The 12,344-nt window shown below is 52.8% G+C and overlaps 4 protein-coding genes across 4 annotated transcripts; 2 read left to right on the top strand and 2 right to left on the bottom strand.

Annotated features, from left to right (window-relative positions):
* Positions 1-74: 74 nt before the first annotated feature.
* VC83_02228 (uncharacterized protein) lies at positions 75-3,435 on the top strand (the record flags this gene model as incomplete). Its single annotated transcript, XM_024465895.1, has 3 exons — positions 75-548; positions 608-1,212; positions 1,266-3,435. 3 exons carry the CDS (start codon positions 75-77, stop codon positions 3,433-3,435), a joined length of 3,249 nt encoding a protein of 1,082 aa, XP_024326624.1.
* Positions 3,436-6,605: 3,170 nt separating this feature from the next.
* Positions 6,606-7,533, top strand: VC83_02227 (uncharacterized protein; the record flags this gene model as incomplete). Its single annotated transcript, XM_024465894.1, has 4 exons — positions 6,606-6,709; positions 6,788-6,828; positions 6,884-6,914; positions 7,023-7,533. The coding sequence occupies 4 exons, from the start codon at positions 6,606-6,608 to the stop codon at positions 7,531-7,533; spliced, it is 687 nt and encodes a 228-aa protein (XP_024326619.1).
* On the bottom strand, positions 7,446-9,199 carry VC83_02226 (uncharacterized protein). The gene is made up of 2 exons (XM_024465893.1): positions 8,591-9,199; positions 7,446-8,535 (listed from the first exon to the last, which is right to left on the bottom strand). Exons 1-2 carry the CDS (start codon positions 8,802-8,804, stop codon positions 7,979-7,981), a joined length of 771 nt encoding a protein of 256 aa, XP_024326620.1. The 5' UTR covers positions 8,805-9,199; the 3' UTR covers positions 7,446-7,978.
* Positions 9,176-12,319, bottom strand: VC83_02225 (uncharacterized protein). Its single transcript, XM_024465892.1, has one exon. It carries the CDS (start codon positions 12,151-12,153, stop codon positions 9,487-9,489), a length of 2,667 nt encoding a protein of 888 aa, XP_024326621.1. The 5' UTR covers positions 12,154-12,319; the 3' UTR covers positions 9,176-9,486.
* Positions 12,320-12,344: the final 25 nt, after the last annotated feature.

Genomic DNA, 12,344 nt, shown 5'->3' with positions numbered 1-12,344 from the left:
CGAGAAAGGTATACATGACGCGCACATAATTCGCAGCGTCATTCTCGGACCACCGCTCGTCAAGAACCGTCATTATGGATGATCTAGGGGAGCTTCCCAGCGATGTCGCCATGAAGAAGAGGGAGATGGTGCTGCATGATTCGATGGTCACGGTGCGATTATCTGAGCCTGAGCCTGAATTGGGAGGGTCTGCTGCTGGTTCTGGCACTGCTGCTGCGTTTGCTGAGACAGGAGGGAAAGACAAGGTCGACGAGTCTGGCGATAAGGACGAGGACGACGACGAAGAAGACGACGACGAAGACGAGGAAGAGGAACAGGAGGCAAAAATAGCACCAACTGAACAAATTACGGGGGGAGTGATACCCGAGGACGATACCGATGCGGACACTGTCTATGAGACTGAGATTGCGAGGATGGAAGTCCCCTGCGTCAAGGACAGGGAGGTCAGGAGGGGGAGCCATAAAAGCCAAAGCGAGACCGAGAGCGTGAACTGGGAAGTTCTGGAGCGGACAGAAGAGCAAGAGCCAAGGGATCAAGATACTGAAGATGCAAGTTCCCCCCATTACCTGTGAATAAGCCCCATGTTCCCAACCTAACTGAATCATAGTCCACAGCCCTTCTCCTCGCCCGTCTCGAACAAGAGAACAATCTCCTAGCTACAAACCCGAAATCCGGTCTCGCACGAGCACAAGCAGAACAACGTGTACAGCGCCGCCCGCCGTCTATGCAGCAGCTTAAACAGATGGTGAATGCGCCCTCGCCTCCTGCGCTACGGTACTCCTTACTTCCCGCGCCTGCGATGACAGACCTCGAGTTCTACGCTGCGGTGGTGCAGGACTACAAGCGCACTGCGCAGCGACTGCCGACGCTGCTGTCGAAGAAGATCCGTGCGGGGATACCGCCGCCGCTCAGGGGCGTGGTGTGGCAGAGCATGTCTGGCGCAAGGGATCTGGTGCTGGAGGAGGAGTATGAGCGTCTGTGTGGGGGATCGAGTCCATACGAGGGGATCATTGGGAAGGATCTCGGGCGCAGCTTTCCGGGTGTGGAGATGTTTCGCGATCCGAATGGGGAGGGACAGAGGATGCTGGGGAAGGTGTTGAGGTGCTTTAGTTTGTATGATCCCAAGATTGGATATTGTCAGGGTCTGGGGTTCCTCGTGGGGCCGCTGTTGATGCATATGGGCGATACCCAGGCGTTTTGTATACTAGTGCGGTAAGCATCCCCCATCCTACTTACCATGAAGACACAGGCTGACTCGTTTCTAGATTGATAGAGAACTACGACCTCCGAAGCTGCTACCTCCCCGACCTCTCCGGTCTCCACGTACGCATCTTTCAGTTCGGCGAACTGCTCAAACGCCACCTCCCCGCCCTCGCCGCACACCTCGACCACCTCCAAGTCGAACCCGCATACGTCTCGCAGTGGTTCCTCTCCTTCTTCGCTGTCACCTGCCCCCTCCCTATGCTCTTTCGCATCTATGATGTGATCTTCGCTGAAGGCGCTTCAGAGACTATGATGCGCGTCGCGCTCGCTGTGATGCGCAAGAACGAGGAGCGCATTACGGCTTGCGCAGAGTTTGAGGACGTTATGCAACTACTTCTATCTCGTGGACTCTGGGACTGCTATCGCATGGACGCAGACGCCTTTGTTAACGATTTCGTTAGCTTGACGGGCACGATCACAAATGATCTGCTGCAGTCGCTCGAGCGGCGATACAGCGAGAGTCAGGAGAGCGGCAAGGCGCCTGCGCACTCCGCCGATATTGTATCAGCGGGCTCGCGCTTCCTGGGGCGCATATGGAACTCCTCGTCGAAGAGCATGACGCTCAACCCTGCGACGCTGGCGCCGTACCGGCGCGCGGGTAGCTTTTTAAGAAAGTCGACGAGCAAGCAGAGTATGGCGTCTACGCTTGGGTCAGGGGAGGGGAGCACGGATAGCTTGACGACGGAAGCGACGTCGCGAGGCTCATCGCAATCGGACGGCGCGTCGGTGCGTGGGCCGTCTACGGTGCTGTCAGCAGCGGTGGGGAGCCAGAAGGCGCTGGCGAGTAGTAACAACAGTTTAAATGGGCAGATTGAGGATTTGCTCCTTGCGCTGAGCGAGATGCAGAGGGAACAGGCTATGTTGGCTACGCGGTTACAGAGGGAGAGAGAGGAGCGGGAGGAGGATCGCGTGGCGGTTCGGTTGCTGATTGAGGTGTTGAAGAAGAATGGGATGGAGGTTGAGGGGGAGGTGACGGAGGGGGAGAGGGGGATTTGTATGACCCCCGAGAATATGGCGGGTGAGGAGGCTGGGAAGAAGAGCGATGAGGGGAGGGAGGGGTCAAAACATGATTCCCCGATGGAACATGCTGAAGCTTCGTCTTCGGCTGGGGTGACTTCGAGTACGACTGAATCATCACCCACCGAAACCGAAGGATCCACACCAACACAGCCGTCTTCAACTGTTCCCCCACCCGAATCCTCCCCCCACGACTCAGACGAGCAATCCCCCGGCGGAACACCCACACACATCTCCCTCACCATCGCCGCCGCTTCCTCCCCTACACCCTCAACCCCCAGCATACCCGCGCTCCTCACAACCCTCACGCACCGCTTCTTCACCACCTCGAACCGCGATTCCGCAGTCCTCCAATCAAAAGCTCAGCTGCGCGCCGACCTGGCTCACGCCAAGGGACAGCTGGGGATGGAAGTCTCCAAGAACCAGGATCTCGCTCGTCGGCTGCTGGACTGCGAGCGCGAGGTTAGCAAGTTAGGCGAGCAAGTGCGAGAAGGGCACGCGCATGTGCGACAAGGCCATGTTGAGCGGGGGAGATTGGAGAAGGTAGTCTCGGAGTTAAGAAGTCGGCAGCCGGGCGCCAGCTCCAGCAACGACGGCGACGAGGGGGAGAGAAGCGACTGGAGCCGTCGCGCCTCAGCACATAGTTCCAACGGCCTCCGCGAGCTGAAACTCGGCCGGCAGAAATCAACACGCAGTCCCGCTTCCGGGCCGGGTGGGTTCGTGAAGAGATCGAGTAGTTTGTATACTTCCATGGTTATGGGGGAGGATGAGGAGACACCCCCCGTGCCGCTGAGTCCGGGGGCGGCGAGTTTACATGCGCCTAGTCTTGCGCCGAGTTTGACGGGAGGGGGAGAGGGAGGGGGGGATAACGATGCGTTGATTTTAGAGCTTGTGCAGGCGAAAACGGCGGAGGCGACGGCGAGGCAGGAGGCGGAGGAGGCGAGGGGGAAGTTGGAGGCGCTGAGGAGGATGGTTAGTGGGAGTGGGAATGGGGGAGGTGGGGGGGGGTCGCCGTTGGAGAGGCAGGTTAGTCAGGGCGCGAGGAGTGGTGGGGGGACGCCCCCTGCTGCGACGGCGGCGGCGACGGGAGGGGGGTTTTGGGGGTGGGGGAAGAGGAGTGCGAGTTTGGCGGGGTTGCCGGGGGGGGAGAAGTAGGTGTGATATAGGGGGTGGGGAGGGATGAGGGATGAGGGATGAGGGATGAGGGATGAGGGATGAGGGATGAGGGATGAGGGATGAGGGATGAGGGATGAGGGATGAGGGATGAGGGATGAGGGATGAGGGATGAGGGATGAGGGATGAGGGATGAGGGATGAGGGATGAGGGATGAGGGATGAGGGATGAGGGATGAGGGATGAGGGATGAGGGATGAGGGATGAGGGATGAGGGATGAGGGATGAGGGATGAGGGATGAGGGATGAGGGATGAGGGATGAGGGATGAGGGATGAGGGATGAGGGATGAGGGATGAAGGGTGGTGGTGGTAATGGTGTAGATGGGGATAGGGATAGGATATATATACCCACACGGCTGGTTTCTGGTTGTTTCCCGGCGACCGGGACGCAGATCAGTGTATTATGATATGATTCAATAGATACCCGCCTTCCTATGAGTAAAGAATGCCTTCCGCTCCAGTCCCCCCGAACGCCATTTGCTCCTGGTACTGTATCCTATGCGCCATGGTATCCGCATGTGATGTCAGATAGGATCTGGTTTCATGCCAATCTGCACTCTAAGCCTTTTCCGCCTTGCGTCAATTCCGCCTCTATCGTCTGCTCCAAGCGCGCGTAGGATCGAATTAATAACCGGGCCTGGATAAAAGACTTAGCTACATGTGTCGTGTCGAAAAACAAGGGTGAGTATTCACCTGTTAAACCCGCGATATCGCGAGGTGTCTGTGGGAAGCTCTCAATAGGTTGATTTGTATCGACATGGCGAGCTCAGAACCGGCATCGACAAGCATGCTGTTAGATAGCCTAGCGATATTGTTTGAACCTCTGCAACGAAAGAATTGGTTAGCAAGGTCTGATTGCAAAGGAATATAAACAGTAACGATTCCACTCATGTGAAAACTGCTTCACTATCTGCAGAAAGAAGAGCAGCAACAAGCAAAGATGATATCCTCTCATGGTTTTCCCTACTTCACTACTGTCTTACAAAATACAAAATCCATCGTGAAGATATTTGGAATTTCGACGAAACGGGATTTCGAATTGACTGTTCTAAGAGTACACTTGTGATAACTCATATACAACAACACAAGGCATATATACGGCCAGAAGATACAGATTCCTTTCTCTCCCAACCTCACAAAGAACCAGATTTTAGCAATACTCCACAAGATCCAAAGAAGCTATTACGCCATGGAGATTATCCTCTCCGAATCTTCGATATAGAAACTACAACTATAGATCAATGGGAATCGCTTCAGGCATTTATAAAAGGAGCAAAGGCGGGTATATTTGCAGGAGAGCTTGCACGTCGTGATCTCCGTTCAATTTATTCTATATCTCAAGCAAAGACAAAGCGGAAGAGAGAAGGAGGATTTCGGTAATCCAAATCGCCGGCGTAGACCTAGGTGGCCAGTTTATGGGGCAAATCTTCAGAGGCATGTTACACATCAGACCAACCAGATGAACTGGGCTGAGGCTACCCGGAGACAACTTCTACAGCTTCCTGTTCTAGATACTGAGTCAAGTAACACTCGACCCTATGTGCTACCTCCTTCACTAACATTAAATCAGCCAGAAGATTACTATACTCAGTATAACGCCAATGACGACAACGAGCGTGCTTGGGTCCCTCATGTAATGGTGGGTGCACCAGATGTGAGAATCTAGCCACCCAAGGAAGGGATGAATTTACTAAGACAACACACTGTCTTAGGAAAAAGAGCCAAAGGGTCGTAGCTTAGACTATTCCACAACGCAGCAATCAGGTGTGTGATGTAGTGAAGTGGTTCAGACAAGTTGCAACAAATGTTGAGTCTGGGAACTCAGGGGTAAGTCAGAGGTTAACACCTCACTGACTTTTCAGAAACAAGGAGTAACAAGATGAATGCTTGGAAGCTTGGAAAAGACGTGGAAGTATGTGATAGTCGATTTACTGTATTGTCTGCTTGCCCTTTCTTAAGGAAAGGGCAATCCTCTTTATGCTAAAGGAGTGTAGTTCTCTCATTTTCCAAGACTTTTCATGACTAACCAGGCTTGGTAACTGTAGTCGACGTAAGAGAATCCCATAGAACCATCTCTTAGGTTCGTAGGAGCTTTTAGAGCTATCGTTCATGCTCCTAGGCCTCTAGTTGGTAGATATCATGTGGTAGTATGAGTGTTGTCATGTAATGAATCATAGAGGGTTGTAGAGATATGCTATGTGGTAATATCGGCCCAGTAACTAAGGAGCAATGACGTGTAATGAATCATAGATGGTTGTAGCAATCGTTGAGTAGTATTGCTCTTGTTGTTGGTGTGATAAGCCAAAATGTGTATAGTGACTTGTAGGTTTGAGGAGGAGATTTCCAAGTTTGCTCTTGAGTTTGATAGCAAACTGAGTGCAACGAATGTCAGTATGACAACAGTAAATCGACTATCACATACTTCCACATCTTTTCCAAGCTTCAAAGCATTGATCTTATTACTCCTTGTTTCTGAAAAGTCAGTGAGGTGCTAACCTCTGACTTATCCCTGAGTTCTCAGACTCAACATTTGTTACAACTTGTCTAAACCACTCCACTATATCATACACCTGATTGCTGCGTTGTGGAATAGTCTAAGCTACGACCCTTTGGCTCTTTTTCTAAGACAGTGTGTTGTCTTAGTAAAATCATCCCTTCCTTGGGTGGCTAGATTCTCACATCTGGTGCACCCACCATTACACACAGCACTGCTTAGGATGACCTCTTCGGAAGCTGCCGAATATCAATTCTTCCACCAGGGTTTCGTTAAGTAAGTATAATGCATGCATTTTCTACACCCTGCACCGGTAACATACAGAAGGGATTACAAGGAAGGGTTGGAGATTTGGTTGAAAGAAAAGGAGCACTGAGTAGATCCAACTGCTGATCTAAAGAGTTTTTCCAAAATCACTGGCCCAATGCGTTCCATGACTATCAATGCCGTCTCGACCTTATTGAGTCGCTTTCACCAAACCCTTACTCACACCAAGGTGCGAGGGCGTTTCCTTGACGATACTGTAGCCACCATTACCATCTTGCGATCTCAGGGTTTCACAGGCCTCCAGCTAGCATATTCAACTTTGAGGAGAGGGGATAGACCTATTACGGACGCTTCAGATGTCCTACAGCACCTGACCTTCGGGAGTCCCAAAATGAGATGGATCATAAAGGATATTATGGGGCACTGCATGAAGCAGGACAAGGATGGAAAGAGGAATAAACGCTTGTGCTCTGAAGAGATACCAGTCTCTGCTTGGTATGTAGAGACAGTTTGCAAGACCTTCTACATTCGAGCAGAGGTGTTACATGCTGGACTGACAGACACTCACTCTAGCCTTACCGTACTCATCATGATGTATGCGGTGTCGTCCCAAGGTGCGAATTTAGACGCTGCATGTCACCGTGTTTGTTCGATAACAACAGCAATCAGTTGAACTGCAGGTTCATTATCGCCAATCAGAGTAAGAGCCCCCCCTACCCATGGAACATGTACAAAGGAGGGTGCTAATCCATATGGAGGTTTTTCAGAAGAAGAAAGTCACAATAGTTAGACTATCTGTGCTAAACAGCCATGATGCCTGGCGAGAAATTAAGCAGATTGACAAGAACATCATTGATATTCTGACCAAGCTCCGTTCTCCTGAGTCATTCCAGGCCATTGCTGATGCACTAAACAACACGCGCGACGAGGTTCTGGCTGCTCATCTCTCTCCCGAGGGCCAGATACTATTGGCTGGGAAAGAGATTATTCCTTTGCAGCTTCACGGGTCATCCTTCGTGCCTGTCCTAGATGTTAATTTGATTACTCCTGCTCCTACTACGATTGGTGATTCTACCGCTGAGGATTGGACTAGCGACGAAGACAAACCAGGGCCATCATTTACTCCAGTTAATCGTCCTCTTCTGAAGAGGAAGCGTGCGATGCTAGCAAAGACTATTCGTTCAGCTCATGGAAGAGAGGTGCCTTCCTCGTCTAGCGGCCCTTCTGGAGAGTATATCCCACACGGGATTGATAGCGAATCTGATGATGACACCAACGCTATAATTTCATGGACCCAAACCATGTGTACACTGGTGTAGAGATCCAGGGTACCCTTGGCTCAGTTCTTGACCATAACTAAGACAGCAAGTCACTGCAATGCGAATATCATCGAGGACCTTTCACATGACATTCACCAAACACATCTCCATCAAGCTTCCAGCGAAGAGAAGTAAAATATCGATAATCCATTCATTAGGTTCCATCCATCCTTGCCCTCTTTAGGTATACGACGTACTATGTTCCAGGGTATCATAATATCAAAACGGCAGAGTACTCTCTCCCTCAATGCCAGCCACAATTTGCTTCGCTTCCCAAGCGCCCCTGGGCCTCCAGAATGGCTTACAACCAGCCAGCAGCGCCCATAAATGCATCCGTTTGCGCCAAAATCCAAAATCAACGAACAACACGCTCCTCCAAAACGCCAACCAGCCGGCAAATAACCAGCAAATGCTCTCTCCAAACAGACTCAACAGGCCTCTCCTCTCAACAAGCAAGATCCTCCCCCACCACCCCTTCGACAGGCGTCAACAACCCCCCCTTCATCCTCGCCCCACCACCAACCCTCTTCCCCGCCATCTCCCACACCATCCCCGCCCTCCTCATATCCTCCTCCGCGCCCTCAATCAGCTCTCCCCTCCATAACCTGGCAATTCTCCACCCTAGATTCTCCACAACGCAGCGCTCAGTGACATTCAGCATATCCATGCTCCACCTCCCACCCCCAACAACCTCGCTATAAGTCCTTGTCCTCGCCCCAGCGTCGTCGAGGAATTTGTGGGCTATCATTACGGCGGCGAGGATGATGATTTCGGGGCGGACGGTGTCGATGTGTTGGGAGTCCGTGGGGAGGGTGTGGAGGGGGAGAGAGCGGCGCCAGAGGGTCGCGAAGCGGGGGGTGAGGGAGTCGAGGATGCAGGCTGCTAGGGCGAGGGTTTCTATAGCGAGGTTTGCGTGGGTGAGAAGGGTGTGGGTGAGGGATGGCGAGGGCGAGAGGAGGGAGGCGGCGCAGGGGATGAGGTTGGAGAGGTAAGTTGCTGGTCCTGGAGGGTGGTTAGCTCGTAATTCGTGGTTGGCAATAGGGTAGGGGGAAAGTACCTCGTAAACTGGAGTCCAGCGAGCAGTCGGACGAGGTATCGGGGAACGGCGAGGGTGGACTTGAGGTGTGTGATGAAGGCGGAGGCGTGGGAAAACACGAGAGGGGAGCATATGTGTGGAAATAGTAGTCGGAGTCGTCATCTGAATCGTAGTCGTCGTGGGAATTCACATGCTCCGGCGAGAGCGCGTTGGTGGTTGACGGCGGGAATCCCATAGCGAAGAAACGGCGTCTATGTCGGAACCAAGGGGACGGTCGCCGGGAAGGAGCTTTGTATATAAGTTATATTTAAGTTAAGTTACAGGATTTATTGTTATTCCGACCGCTGGCAGTAGTAGCTGTATTAAGCTTTCTGACCGCCGATCCACCACGGGCACAGCCTCATATTGGCGAGAGCTGAGCTGAGGGAGAGAAGAGGGTTGTGGGAGAGGCCATAGACTGAATCACTGGGTCGTGAATGGGGAGAGGCATATGTTCGGAGAGAGAGAGAGAGAGAGGGAGAGGGAGAGAGGGAGAGGGAGAGAGGGAGAGGGAGAGAGGGAGAGGGAGAGAGGGAGAGGGAGAGAGGGAGAGGGAGAGAGGGAGAGGGAGAGAGGGAGAGGGAGAGAGGGTTATTGAGGGTAGAAATAGAATATTGAATATCGGCCAGTATAGAGTTACGAGGATAGTTAAAGATGGCCGTTTTCCCAGCTGTTGTACTGATACACTCTAGGTCTGAGTTGTGCGGGGGTACGAACAGGCCGAGGAAACCACGGCCCGCTCTGATCGCATCGTTGTCATCATCACCGATCGGAAATACTGGGGCTTGTAACTCGATAGAGCAGTGATATGGGAGACTATTACGGATCTGAGGTCAGATCTTATATATATGGAGAACGGCATTGTATAAGTTAGTTACTTACAAGGAAGAGTTGTTTCTAGATTCAGTTAATACAACATCCCCATTAAGCATTCTCCTGCCCCCCATCCTCCCCCACAGCCCCTCCCGTTCCCTCCCCTCCCTCCCCTCCCTCGCCCTCTTCTTCCTCTCATACACCGCCCTCACCACGCGCCTCGTCCTCTCCTTCCCCTCCTCGAAATTCGCCCTCGCAAGCCCAACGACATTATCCACGTCCTCGGGCGTGTAGATGAAGTTCCACGTGCTCATGTACGGACTCGTCTCTGGGTCCACGCCCTCGACCGCTGGGTTGGCTAGGAGCGGGAAATAGACGACTGCGATCCCCGCATCGGGCTCCATCAGCTTCCACTCCTCGGATTTGGACTTGGGTTCGGACTCGGACTCGTCCTTGGATTGCGGGGCGGTGGATTGGTCGGTGTGCTGGCGCTCCTGCGTGCTACCAACCCAAACGCTACAGAAGCCAAGGTCGCCGCTGTCGCTGACGTTTCCATCAGGGTTAGCTGCTGCAACTCTGTCCTTTGAAGTATCCTTCTTAGCAACTGCCTTATCATGCGCCTTATGATCCGTCTCCGCATCCGCCTTTGCCTCCTTGAGCTTTGCCTCTGCCTCAGCGGCTGAGGTAACCTGCGCGTCTTCGAGCTGGGCAGCGGCTTCCTCGGAGGAATCGGATTTCCTAGGCCAGCCGGCGCCGAGGGGCCATCCCTTGATGCCGCGCTGCAGGGCGTAACCTTCTGTCACTTGGAGCCAGTTCTCGGTCTTGATGTCGGCGCTGGCGTCGAAGGCGATGAGGATGTCGACGTCGCGTCCTGGGCGGAGACAGCTGTAGATGGGTAGGTTGTTTGACATTCCGGCGTCCATGAGCTCGATGTGGTCGGATTTGAAGATGCTTTCTGGTGCAGTGTCGGGGAGTCTGTCTTTCATTCCTACGCAGTAGTTGGGGATTGATGCGGGGTCAATGGGGTGGACTTTGGAGAGATCATCGTTGCGCTCCTCGATGATGTCTTTGATTGTTGAGAAACCAACTGGTAGAATGCCCTTCATAATTGGCTTGACTTCCTTTGCATAGTGGCTCAGGGTGGCGCACATAGCGCTACCGAAAACACCCATTAGAAGTGGCAGCTTCATCTCTGGGACTCCAAGGCCGTTCTCTTGTGGGACATCTTCGCCGTTCTTGAACTGTCGGCCCATGGCCCAAGTGGGAATACCGGCTGAGAACTCTTCGCAGAACATCTCGTACGGGCTAATCTCGAACCATTGGAACCAGGACTCCTTCTTTGCCAGTGCTTTGGTCGCCTCGGACGGAGTATCAGTCTCCTTCTCTTTATTGGTAGATTCTTCCAAAATAGGGATCTCGTGGCGGACAGCAGTGTAGATAGGCATGGGGTGCTCGCCGTCTTTCAAGCTTTCGCGCTGGTTGGAGATCTTCAGGTTCCTGTTGTCGACACCTAATTCGCCCTTTGGAACGAGAAGTCTTGCCGCGAGTAACAATCCATATAGATCAACGACACCAAAGTCGGCTCCGGGATCACCCTTCAGTTTCTCGACAAAGCCGCTAAGCAGGAACTTGTTGGTAGGTGCAGAGTTCAGAGCCGTAAGAGCATCGGGCGGGTACGCGATGTGAGTACCAAGGCGAGCTCTGAGATGATTAACCATAGAGTCGAAGCGGCGATTTCCCAGAGATGAGTGGTAGATTGTCTGCATCCAGCAGCTTCCACTAACACCGGCAGTGTAGGTAACGCACTGGAAGAGGCCGTCTTCATGCGCAGCGAGAAGAGAACCTGTCCCTGCAACAAGAGCGCGCAAGCCCCCTCCCGAGCTCACCATGGCGATTGTAGGGACGTCATCTGGATGGACCTCCTCGTCTGGGATACCAAGATATTTTGCCAGGGCGGTTGTGGTGACCACTTTGCGCTTCTTCAGAAACTCCTTTTCCTCGTCGCATAGTTCCTGGGACACTCGAACAGTCGCGCGGCGCGCGATCTCGGGGTTGTTTTCTGGGTCTTGGGCATCCTTCCATATCTCATCCGCCAGACTTCCAGGAGCCATTGACATCTCGAGCTGCAATTTTGACAAGCCTTCCTGGATGTTCTTTGCCCATTCCGGCAGTATATAACCAGTGATGTTTCCTTGCACAGTACTCCACTCAACATCCTTCAAGGAAGCCAGCGATTCGAACCCGCTCGCAAAGCGACCCCATGATGAATCTTCCGCATTTTTATCAGGAGCGGCCGCCTTTGCGAAGGGCAAGCCTGGAAGCTCCTCGACATTCTCAGTCGCATCCTTCTCTATCTTCTCTTGCAGCTTCCGCCGCGAAACTCGCTCTACCGTAAGCCGTTCCCGGGACTTCGTAGGCGGCAGGGGTTGGAGAAAGTTATTCTCATATAGGACATAGGCTAGGCCAGCAACAAGTACAATTGTAGTAGCCTTGGCCACAGTGCCACTGGAATTCATCGGAGCCTTGGCTGGCCTTCGACGAAAGAAGCGTCTTTTCTGGGCGACAACGCGATCATGCCTGTGGGGGTTTCGAGGTTCAAGCCGTCTTAATATATTCGATCGCGGGCCTCGAGTCCAATGCGACAGGTCCACAAGCTGCGAATAAGGTACAAGAGCGCGGCGGCTTCGTAGGGAGGGGTTGTGTTTAAGGGTCTTCAGCACTGTCAGAATCATGGCAAGATGCAATTGGCACCCAATCTCATGGCGGCGATGAGCTTGAGGCTAATGCAGAACTATTCTGATCTGTGTTTTTTAAGAAGCTAAATACTAGAGGGGGAGTTGAAGATTCAGAATCAGGGAACAAGGGATTTTGGTCCCTGATTCTGAATCTTCATACTCGATGGCGGCCAAACCAGGAATTAATC

This window comes from Pseudogymnoascus destructans (genome assembly GCF_001641265.1).
Source record: "Pseudogymnoascus destructans isolate 20631-21 unplaced genomic scaffold scaffold_4, whole genome shotgun sequence".
NCBI lineage: Eukaryota > Fungi > Ascomycota > Leotiomycetes > Thelebolales > Thelebolaceae > Pseudogymnoascus > Pseudogymnoascus destructans.
This window is presented reverse-complemented; position numbering and strand designations above follow the sequence as displayed.

What these genes read in the sequence shown, in the direction of transcription:
- VC83_02226 (XM_024465893.1), bottom strand. Translation starts at nt 8,804, where the DNA reads ATGGGATTCCCGCCGTCAACCACCAACGCGCTCTCGCCGGAGCATGTG. An exon ending in GCTGGACTCCAGTTTACGAG is followed by an intron (nt 8,536 to 8,590) that starts GTACTTTCCCCC and finishes ACCACCCTCCAG; the next exon opens with GACCAGCAACTTACCTCTCC.
- VC83_02225 (XM_024465892.1), bottom strand. Translation starts at nt 12,153, where the DNA reads ATGATTCTGACAGTGCTGAAGACCCTTAAACACAACCCCTCCCTACGA.